At 39.1% G+C, this 23,591-nt stretch overlaps 1 protein-coding gene and 1 long non-coding RNA gene across 7 annotated transcripts in view; one reads left to right on the top strand and one right to left on the bottom strand.

Moving 5' to 3' along the window:
• The first annotated feature begins 867 nt into the window (after window positions 1-867).
• The window catches only part of LOC147911544 (centrosomal protein kizuna-like), a 47,263-nt gene continuing 24,539 nt past the window's right edge, over window positions 868-23,591 (top strand). For all 6 annotated transcript variants that reach the window (XR_015550976.1, XR_015550978.1, XR_015550977.1 and 3 more), the window contains exons 1-2: window positions 868-1,770; window positions 3,103-3,426. Coding sequence is in view for 3 of the 6 variants with exons in the window: in XM_087428052.1 (XP_087284178.1) it covers window positions 3,217-3,426 (210 nt within the window). In the remaining 3 variants the exon portion in view is untranslated. The remainder of the gene's footprint in view (window positions 1,771-3,102; window positions 3,427-23,591) is intronic.
• LOC147911545 (uncharacterized) lies at window positions 8,065-9,359 on the bottom strand. The gene is made up of 3 exons (XR_015551209.1): window positions 9,278-9,359; window positions 8,710-8,786; window positions 8,065-8,223 (listed from the first exon to the last, which is right to left on the bottom strand). It is a non-coding gene; the product is annotated as an uncharacterized LOC147911545 (long non-coding RNA).

Below are 23,591 nucleotides of genomic sequence, written 5' to 3' on the forward strand. Positions count from 1 at the left end.
ACATCCCTGTCAGCTAATCCTACCGTTTCCTTCCATAGGTTTTTGAGGTTGAGAAAAGCATTAACATTAGGGGCCGCCAACCTCCAGCATCCTCCTCCTCCTCCTCTTCTGGAAACGTTCAACAAATATTAGCGGTCTAACTGTGCTCTCCAATATTGGAGCCACTCACCAGATGGGGCAATTTAAATTTTTTATACACCTATTGGGATACGATTCACATATTGTGTGTGTGGGGGGGGTGTATTTTTTAGGTTTTTCTATATACAATATCTTCTCATCTGCAAAACAAATAGTTTTACGTCTTTCCTTCCAATCTGGGTTTCTTTTATTCCTTTTTCTTGCCTAATTGCCCTCATTAGAGCCTCTGGTACCTGTGATTAACATACGAGATGAGGGAAGACATCAATGTCTTGTCCCTGGTCTTAGGGGGAAATTTTCAGTCTTTCAGCATTGAATATGGTGTTAGCCGTGGGTTTTTCATCGATGTTGTTTGTAGGTTGAGAAAGTTTTTTTCTATTCCTAATTTGTTGAGTGTTTTCTTTTTTAGACATGAAGGCCGTTGTATTTTGTGAAATTCTTTTCTGTATATGTGGTCGAGATTGCGTGGTGTTGGCGCTTATTCTATTAATATGGTGTATTACATAATCAAGTTTTCAGATATTAAGCCAACCCTTCAACTAGAGGTGAGAGATTAAGATGTTCTCAAATCTTTCCTTGGCGTGCCACACGCCTGAGCCCTTGTGGCCTTCTAGATGCCCGCAAATACCCTGGAGCTTTTCAAAGCCCCCTGTGGACATCTCATTCCCCCGATTTGTCTTCTAATTTTTTGGCTCACCTCTTGCCTGCCTCAGCTGGTATCACTCCCTCAGGCAACTACAATATAAAGCAATTAGCCCTGATTGTTTTTAGCAAGTGCCCTGGGGACAGACTTTCCTCCCTGGGCAAGCTCTGAGTCTAGTAACAACAAGCCCTGAACATGGGGCGTTTTCGGGGATCTGCCAGGCAGGTCAGCTAGTTGCAGTTCGGTGGGGATGGGTCTTTTCAGAGCTCCAAACCCATTATGGCTGATGGGCTGCTGGTTGCCTCAGCTACCATGGTTCTGAGACTGATGGTTTTCAAAGTTATGGAGGATATTGTGAGAGCAGGATGGGAATAGTGCAAGTTATAATGCCACAAAGTTTTCTCCCTTTATCAAGATTCCACCGTGTGTCTTCACTAAACTCTCCTCAGATTCTTAGAAGCCTTTGATTAATTTCTAGACTTCTGAAGAGTTGATTTTGACCATTTTTACCAGTGTTCTCATTGTTTTTATGCGTTTGCAGAAGTCCTTACTCCAAAGTTCCAAAAATGTTCTCCCTGTGGTTATTTATTTATAAATTAATTACTTTAAATTAAATTACATGAGAAATTCAGTTCCTCACTCACACACACTAGCCACATTTTAAGTGCTTGATAACAACATGGGGCTAATAATGAGTGTATTTGGTAGCGCAGACAAATGTTGACATTATTGCAAAAAGTTCTCTTGGACAGGACCCAGAATTAGGGAATCTAGAATCACGGTAGAATTCCAGACACCCTTGTTCATCCCTTGTGTCCTTCCAGGTTGGTCCCCCATGGTAACCACACTGCAGTGGACTCACTGTGTACCCAGCTGCCTTGGCACAGAGACTGGACAGAGTTGCCATCTATGAGGAATTCCTGCGGCTGACCAGAATGGTACCCAGCTGCAGAACTTTACCCTGGACGGAAAGAATGTCCTTGGGGATGGTAAGGCTCCCTGGTCATTGGGGAAGAAAGTAAGGCCTTTTTAGGGACTCTGGAGGCCTGGGGCTGAGAGAACATTGAACTTTCTCAGGCTGGCAGGAGGTGGCATAGTCCCCCAGTCTTTACCCACCATTGAGAGAGAGAAAAGGACACCAGTGTAGTATGGGAGGCCCTCACCTTCTCCTAGACAGCTCTGTGACCTCAAGCTAGTCACCTCCCCTCTCTGGACTTTTGTTTCCTTGTCTCTGCACTGAGAGCCACTGGGCCAGATGGTCAGTGAGGGCCTCCAGCTGTGTGTGAAGCAGACTTACAGGTTTGGGAGTGGATGTGGTTTCTGATCCACAGGCTATAGTTTGCCAAGTCCCGCTCTAGATGAGCACCAATGCACTAGAACTTTCTGCAGTGGTGGAATGTTCTATATCTGTGCTGTCCAGTGCATAGCCGCATGTGGCTGTTGAGTGCTCGAAAGATGGTATTGTGACTGGTCTTTATTGTTACTGATTTTTAATGTTACTGAGGTTAGAATTTTTATTTTATTTAACTAAAATTAATTTTAATGCAAAAAGAGACTTGTTGCTGCTCCATATCAGACAGCACACCTCTAAGAGTTTGTCTGGGTAGAGGCACAAGTAGGGGGACCTGCACCCCTCCCCCCATGCCCACTCCCTCCTGGAGTTTATGTTGCAGCTGGCAATAACAAGAATAGAGAATTGAAACTTATCAATTATTTGATCTGAACAAACTCATACTTGCAGGCAGAAATCAAACAAGACTTCCTGCAGGAAATTGCATTGTAGGTTAATCCTAGAAAATGAATATTAAGCAAATAGATAAAGGAGAAGGGGATGGTGTGTTTCTAGGCACGGAAGAACAATTTTGAGTGGGAATTTACGAATTTAGAGAGATCCCATAGGCTTGCCAACTGTGATGACCCATTCTCCCCCCAGCTGTCATAAGAAAGTCCAGCTCAAATTCAGTCCTCTGTGCCCAGAGGTATTAATTTGGTTTAATTTATTAAACTTTTGTTCTATGATAATAGTCTTGGATTTTGTAGCAAAGTGTGCTCACATTTTAGAGATGGAAAGTAAAATGGGGTGAAACATCATGATGTCTACTTGACTTTAATATTTCATTGAAAACATGGGATGAATCAAGGGTGGCAAGTGTTAATAATTTATACATTGATGAAATATTGTTTTAATTGGATGGAATGTACATTGTTAAATCTAGATGATGGATGTTTATGAGACTGTTCCCTTTATTTTTCTGTGTCTAAAGTTTTATTAAAAAGAGTGAAACACACTCACATGCATTCTCTGTTTCATTCACTTCCAGAATATTCTCCCAACAGAGATGACACCTTGACTGAGAAGCCTGGTAAACCTGCAGGAAGCCCCAGCCCACGGTAGGGGGCGAGTATCTTGATGCCGTGCCTCATCGAAGAGAACCATGCGCACAGGGTCTTGGATGATGAGGAAAGTTGGCCAACCCTTGTCAAGGACGGTTGAGGCAAGGTGGGGTCAGCAGGAGCCCTGGGGCGATGACAGGAGGTGGCTCACCCCAGCACTCGTCTCCCCAGACCTCCCCTTCTGGGCCCTCATCCTCATCTGCTTGGCGGGACTCCTGGTGCTCATCACAGGCCTGATCTGCTGTGTCCTGGTAAGCCATGACGTGTTGCTTTTCTTCTTACTATTGGGTTGTAAGAGCTCTTTATATATTATAAATACACGTCCTTTTCTAGGGATATGTTTTGCAGATGTTTTCTCCCAGTCTGTGTGTGGCTTGCCTTCTCCTTCACAACATGAGTCATTGGGGAAATGTAAGTGACAGTCATCATGAGATTCTACCACACTTGAGAATGGCTAAAATTAAAAGGACTGACTCTAGCAAGTGTTGTTGAAGATGTCAAGTCACTGAAACTCTCCTCGAGTGCTGGTGAAAAATAGCTTGGATGCATCTTTAATAATTACATACGTCTATCCAGCCATTCCTCTCCTAGGAATTCATCCAAGGGAAATAAACTCATATGTCTATACACAGACTTGTACACACATGTTGATAACAACCTATTTATTCTAGACAAAAACGGAAAACAACCCAAACGTCCATCTACTGGTGAACAGATACACAAAGTGTGGTATATCCCCACAGTGGAATATTATTCAACCATAAAAAAGAATGAATTATTTTTTTTCTTTTTTAATTATTTTATTGAAATTATAAAGGGTGTTAACATTGTGTAATTTCGGGTGTTCATTATTATTTGTGAATTTCTGTATAGACTGCATCGTGCTCACCACGAGTAGTCTAACTTTTATCCATCACCATGCATATGTGCCCCTCTAACTCTTTCACTCAATGCCCAGCCCCCATCCCCTCTGGTAACCACTAATCTGTTCTCTTTATCCCTGTGTATGTTTATCTTCTGCGTATGAGTGAAATCATGCATATTTGTTTTTGTCTGGCTTATTTCATTTAACATCCTACCCTCGAGGTCCATCCACGTTGTTGCAAACACGATGATCTTGTCTTTTTTTTCTGGCTGAGTAGTACTCCATTGTATATAATACATACCACGTCTTCTTTATCCATTCCTCTGTAGCAGGGCGCTTGGATTGCTTCCGTGTTTTGGCTATTGTGAATAATGCCGCAGTGAACTCAGGGGTGCATAAATCTCTTTGAATTGTTGATTTCATTTCTTTGGATAAATACCCAGTAGTGGGATAACTGGAAGGTATGCTATTTCTATTTTTAATTTTTTGAGAAATTTCCATAGTGTTGTCCCTGGTGGCTGCACCAGTTTGCATTCCCACCAGCAGTGTGTGAGGGTACCCTTTTCTCCTTATCCTTTCCAACATTTGGTATTTTTTGTCTTGGGTATTATAGTCATTCTGACAGGTGTAAGGTGATCTCTCATTGTAGTTTTGATTTGAATATCCCTAATAATTAGTGATGTTTTACATCTTTTCATGTGTCTGTTGACCTTCTGTATATCTTCTTTGGAAAAATATCTGTTCATATCCTCTGCCCATTTTTAGATTGGATTATCTGTTTTTTTGTTGTTGGGTTGTATGAGTTGTTTATATATTTTGGAGATTAACCCCTTGTCAGATATATGATTTGCAAATATTCTCTCCCAGTTGGTGGGTTGTCTTTTCGTTTTTTTTGTTTTTTTTTTTTTGTGAAGAAGATCAGCCCTGAGCTAACATCCGTGCTAATCCTCCTCTTTTTTTCTGAGGAAGACCAGCTCTGAGCTAACATCTATTGCTAATTCTCCTCCTTTTATTTCCCCCAAAGTCCCAGTTGATAGTTGTATGTCATAGTTGCACATTCTTCTAGTTGCTGTATGTGGGACGCGGCCGCAGCATGGTCGGAAAAATAGTGCATTTGTGCACATCCGGGATCCGAACCGGAATCCGCGCCAGTAGCGGAGCGCGCACAGTTAACCACTAAGGCTTGGGGCCGGCCCTATCTTTTCGTTTTGTTCATCATTTCCTTTGCCTTGCAGAAGCCTTTTACTCTCATGTAGTCCCATTTGTATATTTTTTCTTTTCTTTCCCTTGCCTGAGTAGACATGGTATTGGAAAAGATGCTAAGACCGATGTCAAAGACTGTGCTGCATATATTTTCTTCTAGGAGTTTTATGGTTTCAAGTGTTAGATTCAAGTCTTTTATCCATTTCGAGTTAATTTTTGTGTATGGTGGAAGATAATGATCTACTTTCATTCTTTTGCATGTGGCTGTCCAGTTTTCCCAACAGCATTTATTGAAGAGACTTTCCTTTCTCCATTGTATGATCTTGGCTTCTTCGTCAGAGATTAACTGACCACAGATGTGTGGTTTTCTTTCTGGGCTTTGAGTTCTGTTCCATTGATCTATGAGTCTGCTTTTGTGCCAGTACCATGCCATTTTGATTACTATAACTATGTAATATATTTTCAAGTTACGATTGTGATGCCTCCAGCTTTGTTCTTTCTTCTCAGGATTGCTTTGGCTGTTCGAGGTCTTTTGTTATTCCATATATATTTTAGGATTCTGTGTTCTATTTCTATGAAGAATGTCATTGGAATTCTGATTGGCATTGCATTGAATCTGTAGATTACTTTAGGTAATATGGACATTTTAACTGTGTTTATTCTTCCAATCCATGTGCATGGAATATCTTCCCATTACTTCAGGTCATCATTGATTTCTTTCAATAATGTCTTATAGTTTTCATTGTATAGGTCTTTAACCTCTTTGGTTAAATTTATCCCTAGAGACTTTTTTCTTTTTGTTGCAATTGTAAATGGGATTGTATTCTTGAGTTCTCTTTCTGTTAGTTCATTATTAGAGTAGAAATGCAACTGATTGTGGTAAGTTGATTTTGTACTCTGCAACTTTGCTGTAGTAGTTGATTATTTCTAATAGTTTTCTGATGGATCCTTTATGGTTTTTTCTATTTACAATCATGTCATCTGCAAACAGCAAGAGTTTCATTTCTTCCTTTCCAATTTGGATTCCTTTTATTTCTTTTTCCAGCCTAATTGCTCTGGACAAAACCTCCAGTACTATGTTGAATGGGATATGTCCTCTTGGTGGAAAGTCCCCTTTATCATTATATACTGCCCCTCTTTGTCTCCCATAGTCTTTTTTATCTTGAAGTCTGCTTTGTCTGATATAAGTATGGCAACACCTACTTTCTTTTATTTGCCATTTTCTTGGAGTATTGTCTTCCATCCCTTCATTCTGAGCCTGTTTGTTTTTAGAGCTGATATGTGTTTCCTGGCAGCAGCATATCGTTGGGTCTTCTTTTCTAATCCACCCCACCACTCTGTGTGTGTTGATTGGAGAATTCAATCGATTTACATTTAGAGTGATTATTGATACATGAGGGCTTAATCCCACCTAATCTATATTTCCATTGTTCCTCTTCCTTTGTGTTTCTGACTACCATTTCATTTTGGCGGTTTTCTGTGGCAGTTTTCTGTATTTTTACGATCTATGGCTCTGCTCTGATTTTTTGTTTGCTGGTTACTGTGAGGTTTGTATGAAGATCTCATAGATGAGACAGTCCATCTTCTGATAGCCTCTTATCTCCATTAGCCTAAGCAGGTTCCATCCCTTTCCTCTTCTCCTTCTGAGTTATTGTTGTCACAAGTTATTCATTTTTGTGTTGTGCGGTTGTGACTAAGTTGAAGTGTTTATAGTTACTTTTGATGCCTTCCTTCCCTTCTTCTTTTAAGTTATAAGTATAATTAAGTATACCCTGTTGTGAAACAGAGCTGTAGCTTTCTGATTTTGTCTATTTATCTCTTTGATCAAAGCTTTGTTGACATTTGCCTTCTTTTTCTTTCAGGTATGAGGGCGTTCTTGATCATTGCTTGTATGGGAGATCTCGTGGCGATGAACTCCCTCAGCCTTTGTTTATCTGGGAAAACTTTTATTTCTCCATTGTATCATAAGGATCATTTCACTGGATAGAGTATTCTTGGCTGAAAGTTTTTTTCTTTCAGTATTTTTAATATATCATTCCATTCTTTCCTTGCCTGTAAAGTTTCTGCCAAGAAATATGCTGAAAGCCTGATAGGGGTTCCTTTGTAGGTTATTTTCTTCTGTCTTGCTTCCCTTCAGATTTTTTCTTTGTCATTGTCTTTTGCCAATTTTACTATTATACGCCTTGGAGAAGGTCTTTAAGCATTGATGTAATTAGGCGTTCTGTTGGCTTCATGTATTTGTAAGTCCGGTTCTTGCCCAGGGTTGGGAAGTTCTCAGCTATTATTTCTTTGAACAAGCTCTCTGCTCCTTTCTCCCTCTTTTCTGCCTCTGGAATATGTATAATTCTTAGGTTGCTTTTATAATTGCGTCATATATTTCTCCAAGAATTCCTTCATTTTCTAAAAATCTGAGTCCTTACTCCTCGTCCACTGGAAGCATTTCTATATTTCTATCCTCTAAATCACTTATTCTTTCAACCATGATATCAGCTCTATTTTGTAAGGATTCTAGATTCTTTTTTATCTCATTAATTATGTTCTTTATATCCAGAATTTCTGCTTGTTTTTTTTAATAGTTTCAGTCTCTTTGATGAAGTATTCCTTTTCGTCATTAATTTTATTCCTGAGTTCATTGAACTGTCTGAACATTCTTGTAACTTGGTGAGTTTCTTTATGACAGTTATTTTGAATTCTCTGTTATTTAGATTGTAAATTTCTGTGACTTCAAGGTTGGTTTCTGGAGATTTGTCATTTCCTTCTGCTCTGAATTGTTACTGTAGTTTCTTATGGTATTTAATGAACTTTTATCTTTTGACTGCGTATTTGTGGTAGTATCAGGTCGCAGACTGGTGAGGGTGGGCCTCTTTACATAGTCTATGGAATTGAATGCTAATCTCTTCCACAAACAGCCGTGTGAACACATCCAGAAATGATGCTTAACTAGCTTTCTGGGCATCCCTTAGCTCTGTCAAGTTGACACCTGAAATTAACCAAAAAGGGTCAAGTTACAGAAGTGAGATGGGGGGATCTCTCATTGGGTCAGGAAGGAAAAGGACTGAGGTGGTTTTGGAAGGATCTGGAATTTTCTGGACTTTCTTGAAGAGCTTTGATAGAGCAGTCTTAGCAGTCATGGGGAAAGAAGCCTATTTCAGAGGGTCAAAGAGTGACTGAGAAACGGAAGGGCAGAGAGGGAGTGGAGGTGGACAGCTGTGCCTTGTGCCTCCTGACAACGGCCTCTGGATTTAACACAGTGATGGTTCCCTCCCAGAGCACACAGCTTTGTTGTGGGGCTGACTCCTCCCTAGGACTAGGTGTTCTAACTCCTCAGTGTGAGCTAATCTGCATATGCCAAATCCCCAATGTCCTAGCAATGGGGTGTCAAATGGCCCTCTCTGGTCCAACAGGATCCAGGCACAGGACCCTTTATGGAACAGGAGGAGGAGCCGGGTATACACGGGGTTCTTACTTGCCAGACCTGGAGTTCTGGGGAGTGGAGCTGAGCGAGGTCACAGTGTAGGAGCCACTGACTGGGTTTGAGACCACCTGGGAGGAGAGCAGAGTAGGGATGGGCATCAGGGACGGTCAGGACAAGACCTGCCCCCTCATTTGTATGCTGCATCTCTGTGCCTGGACACAATCTACTCCTCAAGTCTCGTTACCAAGAGCTGATTTCTTCCCTCATCGAATCTTTTTTTCCTTCTTCTTATATTGTTAAATTATTTTAAGTTAAATTTAGCTGGGTTTTCTCTCCCATACATTTAAAATTATTCCTTACTGATTCTTAGATGGAGACTATGATTTCAGTGAGTTACAATGAAAAATGAAGGAGTTCAGGGGTGATAACTGTGGACCTGAGAAATTTAAATGATGGCATCGGGCATGGTCCATGATATTCAGGACAGCCATATGATAAGCCACATGATAATCAGAATTTTTAAGACAAGGTACTGTTAGGTTTTATGGTTTGAGTGAGAACAAAGGGAGAGCCCTACAATTGACACACAGTTTACCAACAACAGAGAATCCTCCCTCACCTCTTCCAGCTCCTGGTGGTTCCTGCTTCCCTGTCTTGTGGCAGCAGATCTCCAATCTCTGCCTACGTCTTTCACATGATCTTTTTCCGTCCATGTCTCTGTGTCCTCATCTCTTCTTATAAGGATGCCAGTCACTGAATTGAGGGCCCACTTGTTTAATCTTCTCAGCAATCCTGGAGGTAGATACTGTTGTTATCCTTATTTTATAGGGAGGCTCAGAGGGGTAAGTTAACTTGTCTAAGACTGTACAGCTAGGTAGAGGCAAAACTCAAACCCTGACCATTTGGCCTCAGCAGCCATACTGTTAGCCATCTTGCTGCAGTGCCTTATAAGTGAGCATGGGTGAAAGGCTCTTCAAAAGTTGGGAGGAATTCCTGACCAGATAAAAACATCCTAGCTACATCATGTGAAATATTTCAATTATTTATTTAGATTCTGCATTTTTATCTAACTCTGGGAGCTAGTGAAATGGTCTCCCTTAGTGCTGTGATATTCCAGCTGAATCAGGTGAGCCATGAAAAGCAGAGTGCCCATCTCTAAACTGCTCACATTTCCAATAAAAGGAGCATCCATTTGAGTTGGCTTTTTTGGAGAGAAGAAATACCTTCAAGCTCCACTGAAGAAAACTTCAAGCAAGAAGACAGATGTGTGCCTAGTGTGCAGTGGCTTTGGCTGTGGATTTGAGCCATGTCAGGAGAGGTGGTGGAGCTGTGAGCGGAAGAAGCCCCACGGCAGGAGAGGCACCAGACAAAGACACCCCAGCGTTACACGGTGGGAAGAGTTCCATCCTGAGAGGACAGCCTGCAGCTCCCAGGATCTGAGTAGTATTCATAAGACCAAGGCAGCCACTGTAGAGCCCAGGCTTATCTCCAAGGGGTGAAGTGACCCGTGTTCTGGAGGGGACACGGTTAAAATAAACATCCTGGCAAGGGGAAAGGAGTCATAAGACTATCCTGAAGTGCCCATATTTAAAGAAGAAATGACTTAGGTTGGAATTGCCGGGAAGCAGATCCTGAGACAAGGATTTGAGTATAAGTAGTGTATGTAGGAGGTGGTCCCAAAAATCCCAGATAGAGGAGAAAGGAAAGTGACAGGGCCGATAAAGAGTGTGACTGAGTAGGTTACCTCTGTGAGCAGGTGGAGCTCAGTCCCCTTACGGAACCTTGGAAGACTGTAGAACATGCCTCAGTGTTATTGCACACGGGGGTGGGAAAGGGAGGCGTTTACCCTTCCCCTCCCGTCTGTCACTGACTGAGTGTTGTGCCTGGCTCCACTTCTGGCAGCTGCACAGCAGCGAGGAAAGTGCTCAGGCCAGGAGGCATGGGTGCTTGTAGGAGGACACTGTGGGCATGTACTGGGGTGGTGAGGGCCCCAGGGACATGGGCCTGGCCCTGTCATACTTGCTACAGGAAAGAACAGTAGGGGAAGAGGGTGAAGGAGTTGGGTTCTTACTTAAAGTTGTCTGTATAAGCCTCAGTTTCTTATCCTTGCTAGCCCACAGTGCTTCCTTCACCAACAGTTCCCTTGAATCACTGCTCAGTTATACACAGTGCACAAGAATCTCCCTAATGTGGGGCTCTGAGCGGTTGCCCAGGTTTCTAATACCAAGCCATTGTGCCTTCATGGGGATGGTGACCCCTCAGCTCTGCCATCCTCAAAGATGTGACTTCATTTGACCCAGAGCGATGACAAGTCAAAAGGTAGTCTCTCTGTGTTCAGCTGGACCTCTTTTATCTTAATAGCTTTTAATTCATGTGTGTTTCTATTCAGAAAACAATTAGAAATTAAACTGAATACACAAACAGTTTTTCAAGTCCTGGCCCTAAAACTAGATCTGCAGACCTGTTTTCAGGAGAGGGTAGTAACTGCTCTTCTCTCCAGGCTCGCTAGACCATGAGCTCCCGTGGGGCAGGGCCCAGGGCCCCTTCCGCTGCTACACCTGGTGAGTGAGAATGGCCCGCTGACTTCAAAGAGGGAGAGGAGACAGCTGTTCTCTTTGAGCCAGGTGTGCATGCCTCCCATTTCACATGGAGTTAGAGGGCAAATGAAGTTTGAACTCTCCACATCCTGCTTCCTTTTAGGGGTGCCTTCCAGGTGGGTAGTGGGGAATGTGGCTCAGATTTACAGCTAACACTTACATTGGTCTTACTGTGTTTCAGGTACTAAGGTCTTTATATATGTGTGTATATAAATATTTATAAATATACACACAAACATAAACATATACACACACTCATTGTAACAACCTTACAAAGTAAGAACTATTTTTGTACCCATTTTACAGATTAAGAAACAGAGGCCAAAGAAGTTAGGTAACTTGTTCCCAGGTCACACAACTGGTCGGTAGAAGAGCAAATCTCAGCAGACTGGTTCAGAGCCTTAATTAATAAATATATCTACTCACTTTTCAGTTACTGGAAGAAAGATTTCACTTAGGAAAATGATGAGAGGGAGCCTTTCTTTAAAGGATTTAGCTTCTCTCGTAGTCAAGAAAGAAAATAACAATAAAGTCTTACCTTTTGTGGAAATGTTTGGCTACCCAACTATCGTTCCTTTCGCCTTCTCTGTGGTGAAATTATGGGACAAGTGTGTTAGGTGTCACGGCTCTTACAAGTGAGAAAGCTGCGTTCATACATATAGGTGCACATCTTACAGTGGAGTGATGGGGAAGAGAGGAAAAGTGAACAAGAATGGGAAAAGGAAACATAAGTCGATTTTGCATGAGGCAGATAAATTTTGTGAGTAACAGTTTCTTTTCTCCTTTTGATAGTACAAGGGATTACAGAAGCCTCAACAGGAGAACAAATATTGATTTCTTGTTCTTTAGAAGACTTTCCAAACTTTGTGTACTTATAGTCTATGAAATACTGTATTAGTAGAAAAGGACAGCCTGCTTCATATAGTCTGAAAAAAAATGTTAGTGCCTAGAACTTTTTTTGGAAAGGAATCTAGCAATAACCATCACAGTTAATAGCCATATATACTTTATCCCAGCAATCCAACTTTTGGTAATCTATGCTCTAGAGATAGAAGCTCTAGTTAATTTAATAATGTTAATATAGTGAAAAAAAATTAAATATATGAGGAAGGAATGGACAGGTGGTTAATCCATTTTAGGAAAAAGGAGCCTGCCTGTGGATGAGATTGCTTTTTTAATTGTGGTAGAGTATGAGTTGCTTTTATCTTTACTCAGGTCTCTCAGAATTAGAAAATGGAGTTGGTGTTCTGTCTCTCTGTGGTAATTCTTTAGTGAACGGGGAACTCTAAGAGACATAGTTATATCCTGAGTCACCCTATTTGGGAATTTTCGAGCAGATACAGGGCATATTAAATTGTATTATAAAAGAATGAGCTGTTGCCTTGATATTCTCAGACACTTGTTAAGCTTCTGTTCTTTACTTGAAACCAAGACTTAACTTGTATTGTTTTGATGAAGGCAGTTGCTTTGGCCTAGAAGTATTGCGGAAAATGTTGAACAAAAAATGTTCCATCATTTTTTGAAAATCACCTACTGGTACAATTTAGGAATGCTGAATTTCTCCTGAAGCTTCTGCCTGCTTTTCTACTCTTCCCATTTACCCTAGAGGGACTTGGTTTTATTTATCAGGTACAAGTTCCATTTAGAGTCTATTTTAGTAGATCTGGTTTTGTACTGGTAGTATTTAGTAAGAAATTAGACATAGACTTCAGATTCATTATTAGGGATTTTTATTTATTTTTTCAAAAAAGCTATGGTTCAGTAACACAATTTGAGTTTAAATGATTCAGTTTTGAGAATTGTAGCATAAGAAATGGGCACTGGAGTGCTTGTGTCTGGGTTTGAATCCTGTGACAGAGAGCAAATTGTTCAACCTTGCTAAATCTTGTAAGAGTGGGGATAATAATAATGGTTGTTTTGAAGATTAAAAAAGGTAATAGATATCTGCTTGACATCTGGTAAGTGCTTGACAAATGTTCACTGATCTTGTCACCACCACTCTTACCACTGTCACCATCATCACCATCTTTGTTCGCCACTAGGTTAGCCATACTTTGGTCCTGGCTTCTTGCCGCTGATCTAGGATAGTGGAGAGGCCAGCTATGGGGATAGAGAGGCTAGCTATGAATTAAAGAAATGGGAGGTAAAGCCCCCTGGTGGTAACAACTCATAAAATATTGATTTTATAGTGATTTATCCTACAAAATAACTTAGAATACATCCTTTGGAGCCTAAATTTAGTGGATTCATTTTAAAATTTAGATAGTTCCAATGACTATTGGATTTAGCGGCCAGAGACATCTCTTTGTGGCCTCAGTTGAGAAAATTTGGTTGTGTCTATAATCTATCACAGTGGCAAAAAGGAAAGAACAGTTACAAATCACATTGGTGTAGTGTCTTAGTTGGCTCAGGCTGCCATAACAAAATACTACAAACTGAGTGGCTTAAACAACAGAAATGTATTTTCTCCCTCTTCTGGAGGCTGGAAGTCCAAGAGCACGGTGCCAGCAGGGTTGGTTTCTGGTGAGGGCTCTCTCCTTGTGTTGCATGTGGCCACCCTCCTCTGTGTCCTCATATGGCCTCTCCTCTGTGCCTGTGCATGGAGAGAGAGCGATCTCTGCTGTCTCTTCCTCTTCTAAGGACACCAGTCCTATCAGATTAGAGCTCCACCCTTATGACCTCATTTCACCTTAATGACCTCCCTAAAGGCCCTGTCACATTGGGGATTGGAGCTTCAACATAAGAATTTGGGGCCAGCACAATTCAGTTTATAACACATGGTAAAGTAAAATAATTCCTTCAGGATTGTTATATGTAAGTTTTTATTAAGGGATATTTTTGAAATCTTCTTAATGTAATTTAAGGACTTGTTTATGTGGAAACTAAAAAGTGATAATTATACTGTGTGAAAAGCTGAAAATTTAGTCTGACAGCTCTGTTTCCATTCTACATTCACCTTGATGCTTCCCAATTCCCTTGTCTGGCGAAAAAATATATTAAGAAAAAATTAAAATTTCCTCAGCATATTGTAAAACGAAGTATAACAAATATTTTTTCAAAGTACAGTAGTGGTCAAGATCCTCTTGCTTTGAAAATTCCGGTTAGTAATTATTAACCGAGACATCATTACAATAATTCTAAACTTGCTGATATCTCCTTATGTATGTCCCCTCTTTTCCTCCAGCAAAGAGGAATGCCTGATTGAAGAAGTTACCTTCTGTTCCTTAATAAGTATTTTCAGTTGTGTTTGTTTGCTTTGCTATCACTTTCCCCAACTCTCAATATTTTTTAAGAAATTGAAGATGGGTAACTGTGACAGGAAAAGGAAGAACTGAACTAAAATCTTTGATTATAGATTTACCTCAAGCACTCAACTACAGAAAGTAATAGGAAGGCGTAAAAAAGTTGATCATTATGTCAGATCCTTAAATTCTGATACACGATCCTTCTTTCGGCAATAACATCTGTCTCTCAAAAAACCTGTCAATTCCTACTATTATTCTAGTGTCAACAATAATGTGAAACGCGACATTCTCTCTTCAGCTTCCCTCGTTCAGAAACTGCTTTGAGAAGACATATAATTATGTTCAGAATTTTAAGATTCAAGACCACCCTATTTCCTGTTGCTAAGCAAACAAACTGACAGACTATTTTAAAAAAGAAGAGAGACACCTGTCTTTGTGCCTGTTCTCGGCAAGTGGGAAATCTGCCAACCTGCAAAAGCCCAGCTTGTATTTTACTAGAGCCAATATTTTACTTTGCGAATGTTGAGCCCGTTCAAATGTAGCATTACCTTATGGTGAGCAGGAGTTAATTTTTGCAGATTTCTTGTACATTTTTTGTTATAAAAGTTTAAAGTATTGCTGGTGGGAATGTAAAATGGTACAGCCACTTTGGAAAACAGTTTGGCAGTTTCTCAGAATGTTCAACATAGTTACCATATGACCCAGCAACTCCACACCTAGGTACATACTCAAGAGAGGTAAAAACATATGCACACAAAATCTTATGTGCAAATTTCAAAGCAGCAGTATTCATAACAGCCAAAAAGTGGAAACAACTCAAATGTCCATCATCTGATAAATGGAGAAACAAAATGTGGTATATCCATGCAATGGAATATTATTTGGCCATTAAACGGAAGTACTTATAACTGCTACAGCGTGGATAAACCTTGAAAACGTTATGCTGAGTGAATGAAGCCAGTCAGGGGCTGGCCCAGTGGTGTAGCGCTTAAGTACACGTGCTCCGCTTTGGCGGCGCTGGGTTCACAGGTTTGGATCCCAGGCACAGACCTACGCACTGCTCATCAAGCCATGCTATGGTGGCATCCCATATACAAAACAGAGGAAGATGGGGACAGATGTTAACTCAGGGCTAATCTTCCTCAGCAAAAAGAGGAAGATTGGCAACAGATGTTAGCTCAGGGCCGATCTTCCTCACCAAAAAAAAGAAAAAGAAAAAAGCCACTCAAAAAAGACCACCTATTATACCTATTGTATAATTCCATTGATATGAAATGTCCAGAAGAGGCAAATCTTTAGAGACAGAAGGTGAGTGGCTGCTAGGGCTGGAGGTTGGGGAGGATGGGGAGTGATTGATAAAGGGTATGGAGTTTCTTTCTGGAATGATGAAAATGTTCTAAAATTGATTGTGGTGATAGTGGCACAGCTTTGTGAATAAACTAAAAAACTGCTAAACTATATACTTTAAAAAGATGAATTGTATGATCTGTGAATTATGTCTCAATAAAACTGTTTTTAACAGGTTAAATTTGTTAAATCGGAAAAAAAAAAGCCAAGAAGACAATGTTCATTTTCCTGGCATAATCCCGTACAAACAGATTTTGGGTAATTTCTTTTTCCTGTGTTTAGATTGATCTTTACATAGGTATAAGCGTACTGAATATATAATTTTTTTTCATTTCCCATATTTAAGCATTTCCCTTGATGTGACATAGTCTTCATTTGCCTCATTTTTATGACTTCCTAATCTTGCCTATTTTGTTGTCGTATAGGTCGCTTCCAACTTTTCATGATTATAAGTAATGCTGCAAATGAACTTGTTTGTCCACGTAGCTTTTTTTTCTGTTAGGTTTATTTCCTTACAATGTTTCCATGTAGAATTATAGAATCAAAGGCAACAAGGATATTTAAGACCCTTAATGTCTGACTCTTTTCCAAGAGGATTCTGCCTGTTTATTCTGCTACCAAGAATGCAAGAGCTTCTATTTTACCTATCATTCATCAGTACTGGGGGTTATAATTTTTTAAGTGAACTTTTCATTCTAGAATAATTTTAGGTTTGCAGAAAAGCTGCAAAGATAATATCAAGATTTCCCTTGAATCCCTTACTCAGTGTCCGCCATTGTTAACCTCTTACATTATAGTGCCACACTTGTCAAACCTAGGAAACCGACATAGGTACATCACTATTGACTAAACTCCAGACTTTATTCAGATTTCACCAGTTTTTCTATTAATGCCTCTTTGCTGCTCCAGGACCCAGTCCAGGATTGAGTGTTATAGTTTTAATTTTAAAAAATTTAATTTAATGGGTATAAAATGATATTATATTGTCAGTCTTGTTTTTTGTTTAAGCCAAGTTTTTAAGGAAATATTTCTAACTATTTTGTTTGATAGGAGAAAGATTGGAAGTTAATTTCCCTCCCAATAAACTTAGTTTATCGGGGCTGGCCCAGTGGCACAAGCAGTTAAGTGCGCGAGCTCTGCTGCAGTGGCCCATGGTTCGCTGGTTCGGACCCCGGGCGCGCACCGACACACCGCTTGTCAAGCCATGCTGTGGTGGCGTCCCATATAAAGTGGAGGAGGATGGGCATGGACGTTAGCCCAGGGCCAGTCTTCCTCAGCAAAAAGAGGAGGATTGGCAGATGTTAACTCAGGGCCCATCTTCCTCACAAAAGAAAAAAAAAACCGTATTTTATGAAAGTATTATTCCTGTCACTTGAAAACTAGAAACACACTTCTGTGGTCTTCCTGCCAAAAATGCATAACCAGAATGTAACCATGAGGAAACATCAGTCAAACACATATTGAGAGACAGTCTACAAAGTAGCCAGCCTATAGTCTTAAAAAGATGTCAAGGTCAAGAATGACAAAGACAGACTGAGGAGCTGTTCCAGATTAAAAGAAATTTAAGAGATATGACCCTAGATTGGATCCTGAACCTGGAAAAAAGTTGGCTACAAAGGAGATTATTGGGCCAATTGACAAAATCTGAATGTGGACTGTGGAATGAAAAATAAGATTGTATCAATGTAAAATTTCCTGATTTTAATCATTGAACTCTGCTCATGAAAGAGAATGTCCCTGTGGACATTTGGAAATACATACTGAACTGTTTAGGGAGAGAGAGGGAAGATGTCTGTAACTTACCTTCAAATGGTTCAGGAAAAAATAGTATGCATATATATAAACATACTCACATGCATGTATGTAGAGGGAGAGAGAATGATAAAACAAATGGGGCAAAACATAAACAATTGTTAAATCCAGCTAAAGAGTACTAGGGAAGTTTCTTGTATGATTCTTGCAACTTTTCTGTAAGTTTGAAGTTATATCAAAATAAAAAGTTACCCCTCTCCCCCTCCAAAAAAGTAGAACTTTTTTCCCTATTGAGTCTCCTAAATAATTTTCTATTTATTCCTATTGGGTCTCAGGAGATCCTCAAATACAAGCTGCCTCCTTTTATCCTTATGGGGGAATAATGCAGCAGACTGATTTTTATGCATAATTAAGGGTAATCTTTTTATAACTCCTGATTTATTACATGCCACTAAAATATAATGTTCTCATTAATTAGTGTATTACTAGAGTTTGTTGAGGACCCAGAGTTCCATATTCTAAAAAGTCTGGAATTCTTGGCAAAATGGCACTTAATAACTACTTGGTATCACAGAGAATTGTAACTTCTCCTGTTTTTAGGAAGTACCCACTGTTAACAGTGCTTTTTTGAATTGGTCATTGTTTTCAGTTCCTGTGGTTACGGAAGCATTTACTGTAAGTTAAATCATGGTTTTGTGCTACTTTTGTTGATCGCACCGGTTACCATTTAGACTCTTGTTGTTTCTCTCCAGTTCTTGGCTCTCTGCATTCTTTGTCCAGTGCAAATGGGCCTGGAGTCTTCTGCCTCTCTTAGTGGGTCAGAGGATTATGAGAACTACTGGTTGCAAGGAGTAACTCAAGGCACTTCCTTTGGCCCTCCCAGGTGGCTTTCTCATCTCTGAGACAGGCCTACACCTTTGCTTTATGTCTTGGCCTTTAACAGACCAACAAAGAGGGAGGGACTGCTGGGTGCTCCCTGAGCTGGGTTAGTAATTTCTCTGGTATTGGTTCATCAGAACTCCCTAAATGGGTCTTGAAAGTGGAGTATCCAAGGCCTTCCAGGCTCATGAGTCTGGTCGCTGATGTGCCTCAGGTCCTCACTAGATAGCCGCTGTTGTGTGCCTGCTCTGCGTCCTCACGTGCAGCCAGCGGAAGCTCAGGCACAGCAGCACATCACTGGAGCCGTCTTTATAAAGAGCTATTTGAGAACAGGAAAAGTGAAAGGAGTCGTTACATTAGGGTACTGGGAATAGGTGATGTTTGCCTGTTTTAAAATTTGTCTTCGTTATTATATCAGCTTTTCAGTTACAAAAGGAATAGAAGACACATTGTATCACAAATACTGTTCATATTGATAAATCAGAATGTTGATTAATATAATTTTGCTAATTAAACCATATGGTATAATGGAAAACGCTTAGGAATGACGTAATGGCCTCTTTGGATGGTGAAATTGCAATATCCTATAAGGCAATCTTGACCCAACAATTTTATTTCTAGGAAGCTGTCCCACTAATATTCTCACGTTTGCAGATAGACAGACACTCAAGGATATTGTTGCAGCATGGTTTGCAGTGGTAGGTGGTGGGAAACAAACCAAGGTCCATCAAAATGAGACTGGTTAAATAAATTATGGTGCATCTATAGAACAGGATAATATGCAGCTGTTAAAATTGCAATATAGTCTCTTTGCCAGTCCAACAAGTAAGAAACTTAGAAGTCACCACTCCATCCTAACAAGTAAAAACTCAAACAAACCAAAAAATCAGCAACTCTTCTTCAGTCTGTCAGAGAAGTGAGATCATAGGGCAGTCCACTACTCCTAAAATTGGAGGGACCGCCAGGTCCATAGAGAAATCACAACTTACCGGAACAGAGCTGAAACCTCTACAATAACCAGTGCTGAGGGAGAGAAACCTCAACTGTAACTGACAAATTGCTGGAGGCTCAGTGTAAATAGGTTCAAGAGATTAAAAACTCCAGGGGGACTAGTCATAGGGAGACTCCCCTCTTTTGTGAGTTTACAGGTCCTCACAGTGAACATCGGAGAAAAATTCCCTCATAATTCAGGTAGAGGAATGGGGAAAAGGAACCATTTTTGAAATGCACTAGAGCATTCTGTTCTTAGCAGTAGCTGCCCTCAGGAGAAGCTATTTAACCAGAGCCTAACTGATCTAAGGGAAGGGAAATACCCAACTCCAGAAGGCCCTAGGCTTCTATGTGGAGAAAAGGAAATAACCAATTCCAGCCCCTTCTAGCCTTCAACCTAAAATTGCTCTAAAAAGATGATGTCTTAAAAATCAATTGACTTAGATGCATGGATTTATTTCTGGACTCTCAGTTCTGTTTCATTCATCTGTATGTCTGTCCTTATACCAGTACAGACTAGAATTACTCTAGTTTTGTAGTAAGTTTTGAAATTGGGAAGTGTGAGTCCTCCAACTTTGCACTTCTTTGGAAGATTTTTTTGGCTATTCTAGGTCCCTTGTATTTCCACATGAATTTTAGTATCAGCTTGTCAATTTCTGCAAAAATGCCAGCTGGGATTTTGATAGAGATTGCTTTGAATCTGTAGATCAGTTTAGGAGTATTGTTGTCTTAGCAATATTAAGTCTTACATTGCTTGTACACAGAATGTGTTTCCATTTGTTTAGGTCTTCTTTAATTTCTTTCTTCAATCTTTTATAGTTTTCAGTGTATTTGTCTTGCACTTCTTTGTTAAATTTATTCTGTTGTATTTTATTCTTTTTGATGCTATTGTAAATGGAATTGTTTTCTGATGTCAATTTCAGATTGTTTATTGCTAATGTATAGAAGTACGTTATTTCTAGTTATATATTGATTTTGTATCCTACAACCTTGCAGAACTTGTTTATTGGCTCTGTTTGTTCCTTGTGGAGTCCTTCATATAAGATCACGTTATCTTCAAATAGAGATAGATTTACAGTGATGCGTCACTTAACGATGGGGATATGTTTTGAGGAATGCATTGTTAGGCAAGTTCACTGTTGTGCGAACATCATAGAGTGTACTTACACAAATCTAGATGGTATAGCCTGCTACACACCTAGGCTGTAAGGTACTAGTCTTTTGGAACTGCCGTCATATGTGCAGTCTGTCATCGACTGAAACATCATTATTCAGCACGTGACTACTTTTTCTTTTGCAGTTTAGATGTCTTTCGTTTCTTTTTCTTGTCATACTTCCTGGCTAGAATCTGCAGTACAGTGTTAAATAGAAGTGATGAGAGCAGACATTCTTGTGTTAATCTGAATCATAGGGAGAGAGCTTTCAATCTTTCACCGTTGACTATGATGTTAGCTGTGGGTTTTTCTTAGATGCATTTTATCAAGTTGAGGGAGTTCCCTTCTATTCCTAGTTTGTTGAGTGTTTTTTGCTTATCATGAACATGTTGGATTTTGTCAAGTGCTTTTTCTGTGTCTATGGAGATAATTATTCAGAGGGATTGTCTTTTATTCTATTAATATGGTATATTACATTACTTGATTGTCATATGTTGAACCGACTTTGCATTGCTAGGATAAATCCTCCTTGATCATGGTGTATAATCCCTTTTATATGTTGCTGAATTTGGTTTGTTAGTATTTTATTGAAAATTTTTACATCTATATTCATAAGAAATATCGGTCTGTAATTTTCTTGTGACATCTTTGTCTAGTTTCAGTGTTAGGGACTGGCCTCATAGAATGAGTTGAGAAGTATTTCTTCCTCACCTGTTTTTGGAAGAGTTGATGAAGGATTAGTGTTAATTATTCTTTAAATGTCTGGTAGAATTCACCAGTGAAGCCTTTGGTCCTGGACTTTTCTTTAGGGGAAGTTTTTTGATTACTAATTCAATTGCTTAACTTGTTATAAGCCTATTTAGATTTTCTATTTCTTCTTGAGTAGATTTTGTTAGTGTGTTTCCATCTAAGAGTTTGTCCAGTTCATCTAGGTTATCTAATTTGTTGGCATACAATTATTTTTAGTATGCCTTTATAATCTTTTTTATATCTGTAAGGTAAGTAACATAGTACCCATTTTCATTTCTGATTTACTTAGTAATTTAAATCTTCTCTCTATTTATTTATTTATTTATTTATTTTTTGGTCAGTCTAGCTAAAGGTATCTCAATTTGCTGATCTTTTCAAAGAATCAACTTTTGGTTTTGTTGATTTTCTGTATTGCTTTTCTCTTCTCTAATTCATTTATTTCTGCTCTAATCTTTATAATTTTCTTCCTTCTGCTTGCTTTGGATTTAATTTGCTCTTCTTTTTCTAATTTCTTAACATGGAAGTTTAGGTTACTGATTTGAGTTCTTTCTTCTTTTTTGATATAGACACATACAGCTATGAATTTCCCTAGTCTAAGCACTGCTTCTGATAGGTTTTGGTATATTGTGTTTTCCTTTTCATTCATCTCAAACTATCTTCTAATTTCCCTTGTGATTTTTTTCTTTGACCCATTAGTTATTTGAGTGTGTTTTTAAATTCCCACATATTTTTGAATTTGCCAAATTTCCTTCCTTTATTGATTTCTAATTTCATTCTATTGTCAGCAGAGTTCATACTTTCAATCCCTTTAAATTTATTGAGACTTCACTTATGGCCTAACATATAGAATGTTCCATGTGCAGTTGAGAAGAATATGTATTCTGCTATTGGGTGAGTTGAGTCTTCTGTATATGTCTATTGGGTCTCATTGGTTTATAGTTGTTCAAGACCTCTGTTTCCTTATTGATCTTCTATCCAGTTGTTCTATCCATTATTGAATGTGGGGTATTGAAGTCTCCAACTATTATTGTTGAATTGTCTATTTCTCCTTTTAATTCTCTCAGTTTTCGCTTCAGGTATTTTAGGGCTTTGTTGTTAAGATATGTGTAGATATATAGATATAGGTATAGATATCTGTTTCTCATTGTTATAAATTTGTCAAAACTGATCCTTTTATCATTATAAAATGTCCTTTGTCTCAAGTAACAATTTTGTGTCTTAAAGTCTATTTTGTCTCATATTAATATAGCCACTCTAGCTTTCTTTTGGTTACTGTTTGCATAGTATATTTTTTCCATGAGGCTTTGTTCATATACCCTTTTCTGTCTCTTTGCTTGGAACCTCTTTGTGTCTTTGAATCTAAAATAAGTCTCTTTAGACAGCATATAGTTGGATCATGTTTTTTATCCATTCTACCAGTCTCTTACCTTAATGGTAGTATTTATTCCATTTAAACTTAATGTCATTATCAAAAAAGTAGGATTTGCATTTGCCATTTTGCTCTTTGTTTTCTATATATCTTTTTTTGTTCCTTTAATCCTCCATGCTGCCTTCTTTTGCACTAAATATATATTTTCTAGTATACCATTTTAAATCTCTGTCATTTATTTTGCTGTGGGTACCCTGCTGTCATAATTAATATCTTAGCTTATAATAATCTAGTTTGGATTAATACCAATTTAATTTAAATAGCATACAAAAACTTTGCTCCTATATAGCTCCATTCTTTTCCCACTCCTTTGTGATGTTATTGTAATACAAACTATATCTTTATATCTTATATGCTACTCATCAACATAGATTTATAATTACTGCTTGATGCACTTGTCTTTTAAATTATATAGGAGAAGAAGAGTTACAAACAAAAAATATATTTATGCTTTGTTTTATATTTCCCAATGTACTTACCCTTACTAGTGCTATTTATTTCTTACTATGAATGTGAGTTACTGTGTAGTGTCCTTTCATTTCAGCCTGAGGGATTCCCTGTAGTATTTCTTGTAGGGCGGGTATGGTAATGCCAAATTTTCTCTGTTTTTGTTTAGCAAGGGATACCTCAATTTCTCCTTCATTTTTGAAGGAAAGTTTTGGTAGATATAGAATTCTTGATTGACAGTCTTTTTCTTTCAGCACTTTGAGTATGTTATCCTACTGCCTGCTGGCTTCCATGGTTTCTGATGAGACATCAACTGCTAATCTTATTGAGGATCCCTTATATA

Source organism: Ceratotherium simum, unplaced genomic scaffold (genome assembly GCF_057802395.1).
Source record: "Ceratotherium simum simum isolate JZ-2026a unplaced genomic scaffold, ASM5780239v1 HiC_scaffold_43, whole genome shotgun sequence".
NCBI lineage: Eukaryota > Metazoa > Chordata > Mammalia > Perissodactyla > Rhinocerotidae > Ceratotherium > Ceratotherium simum.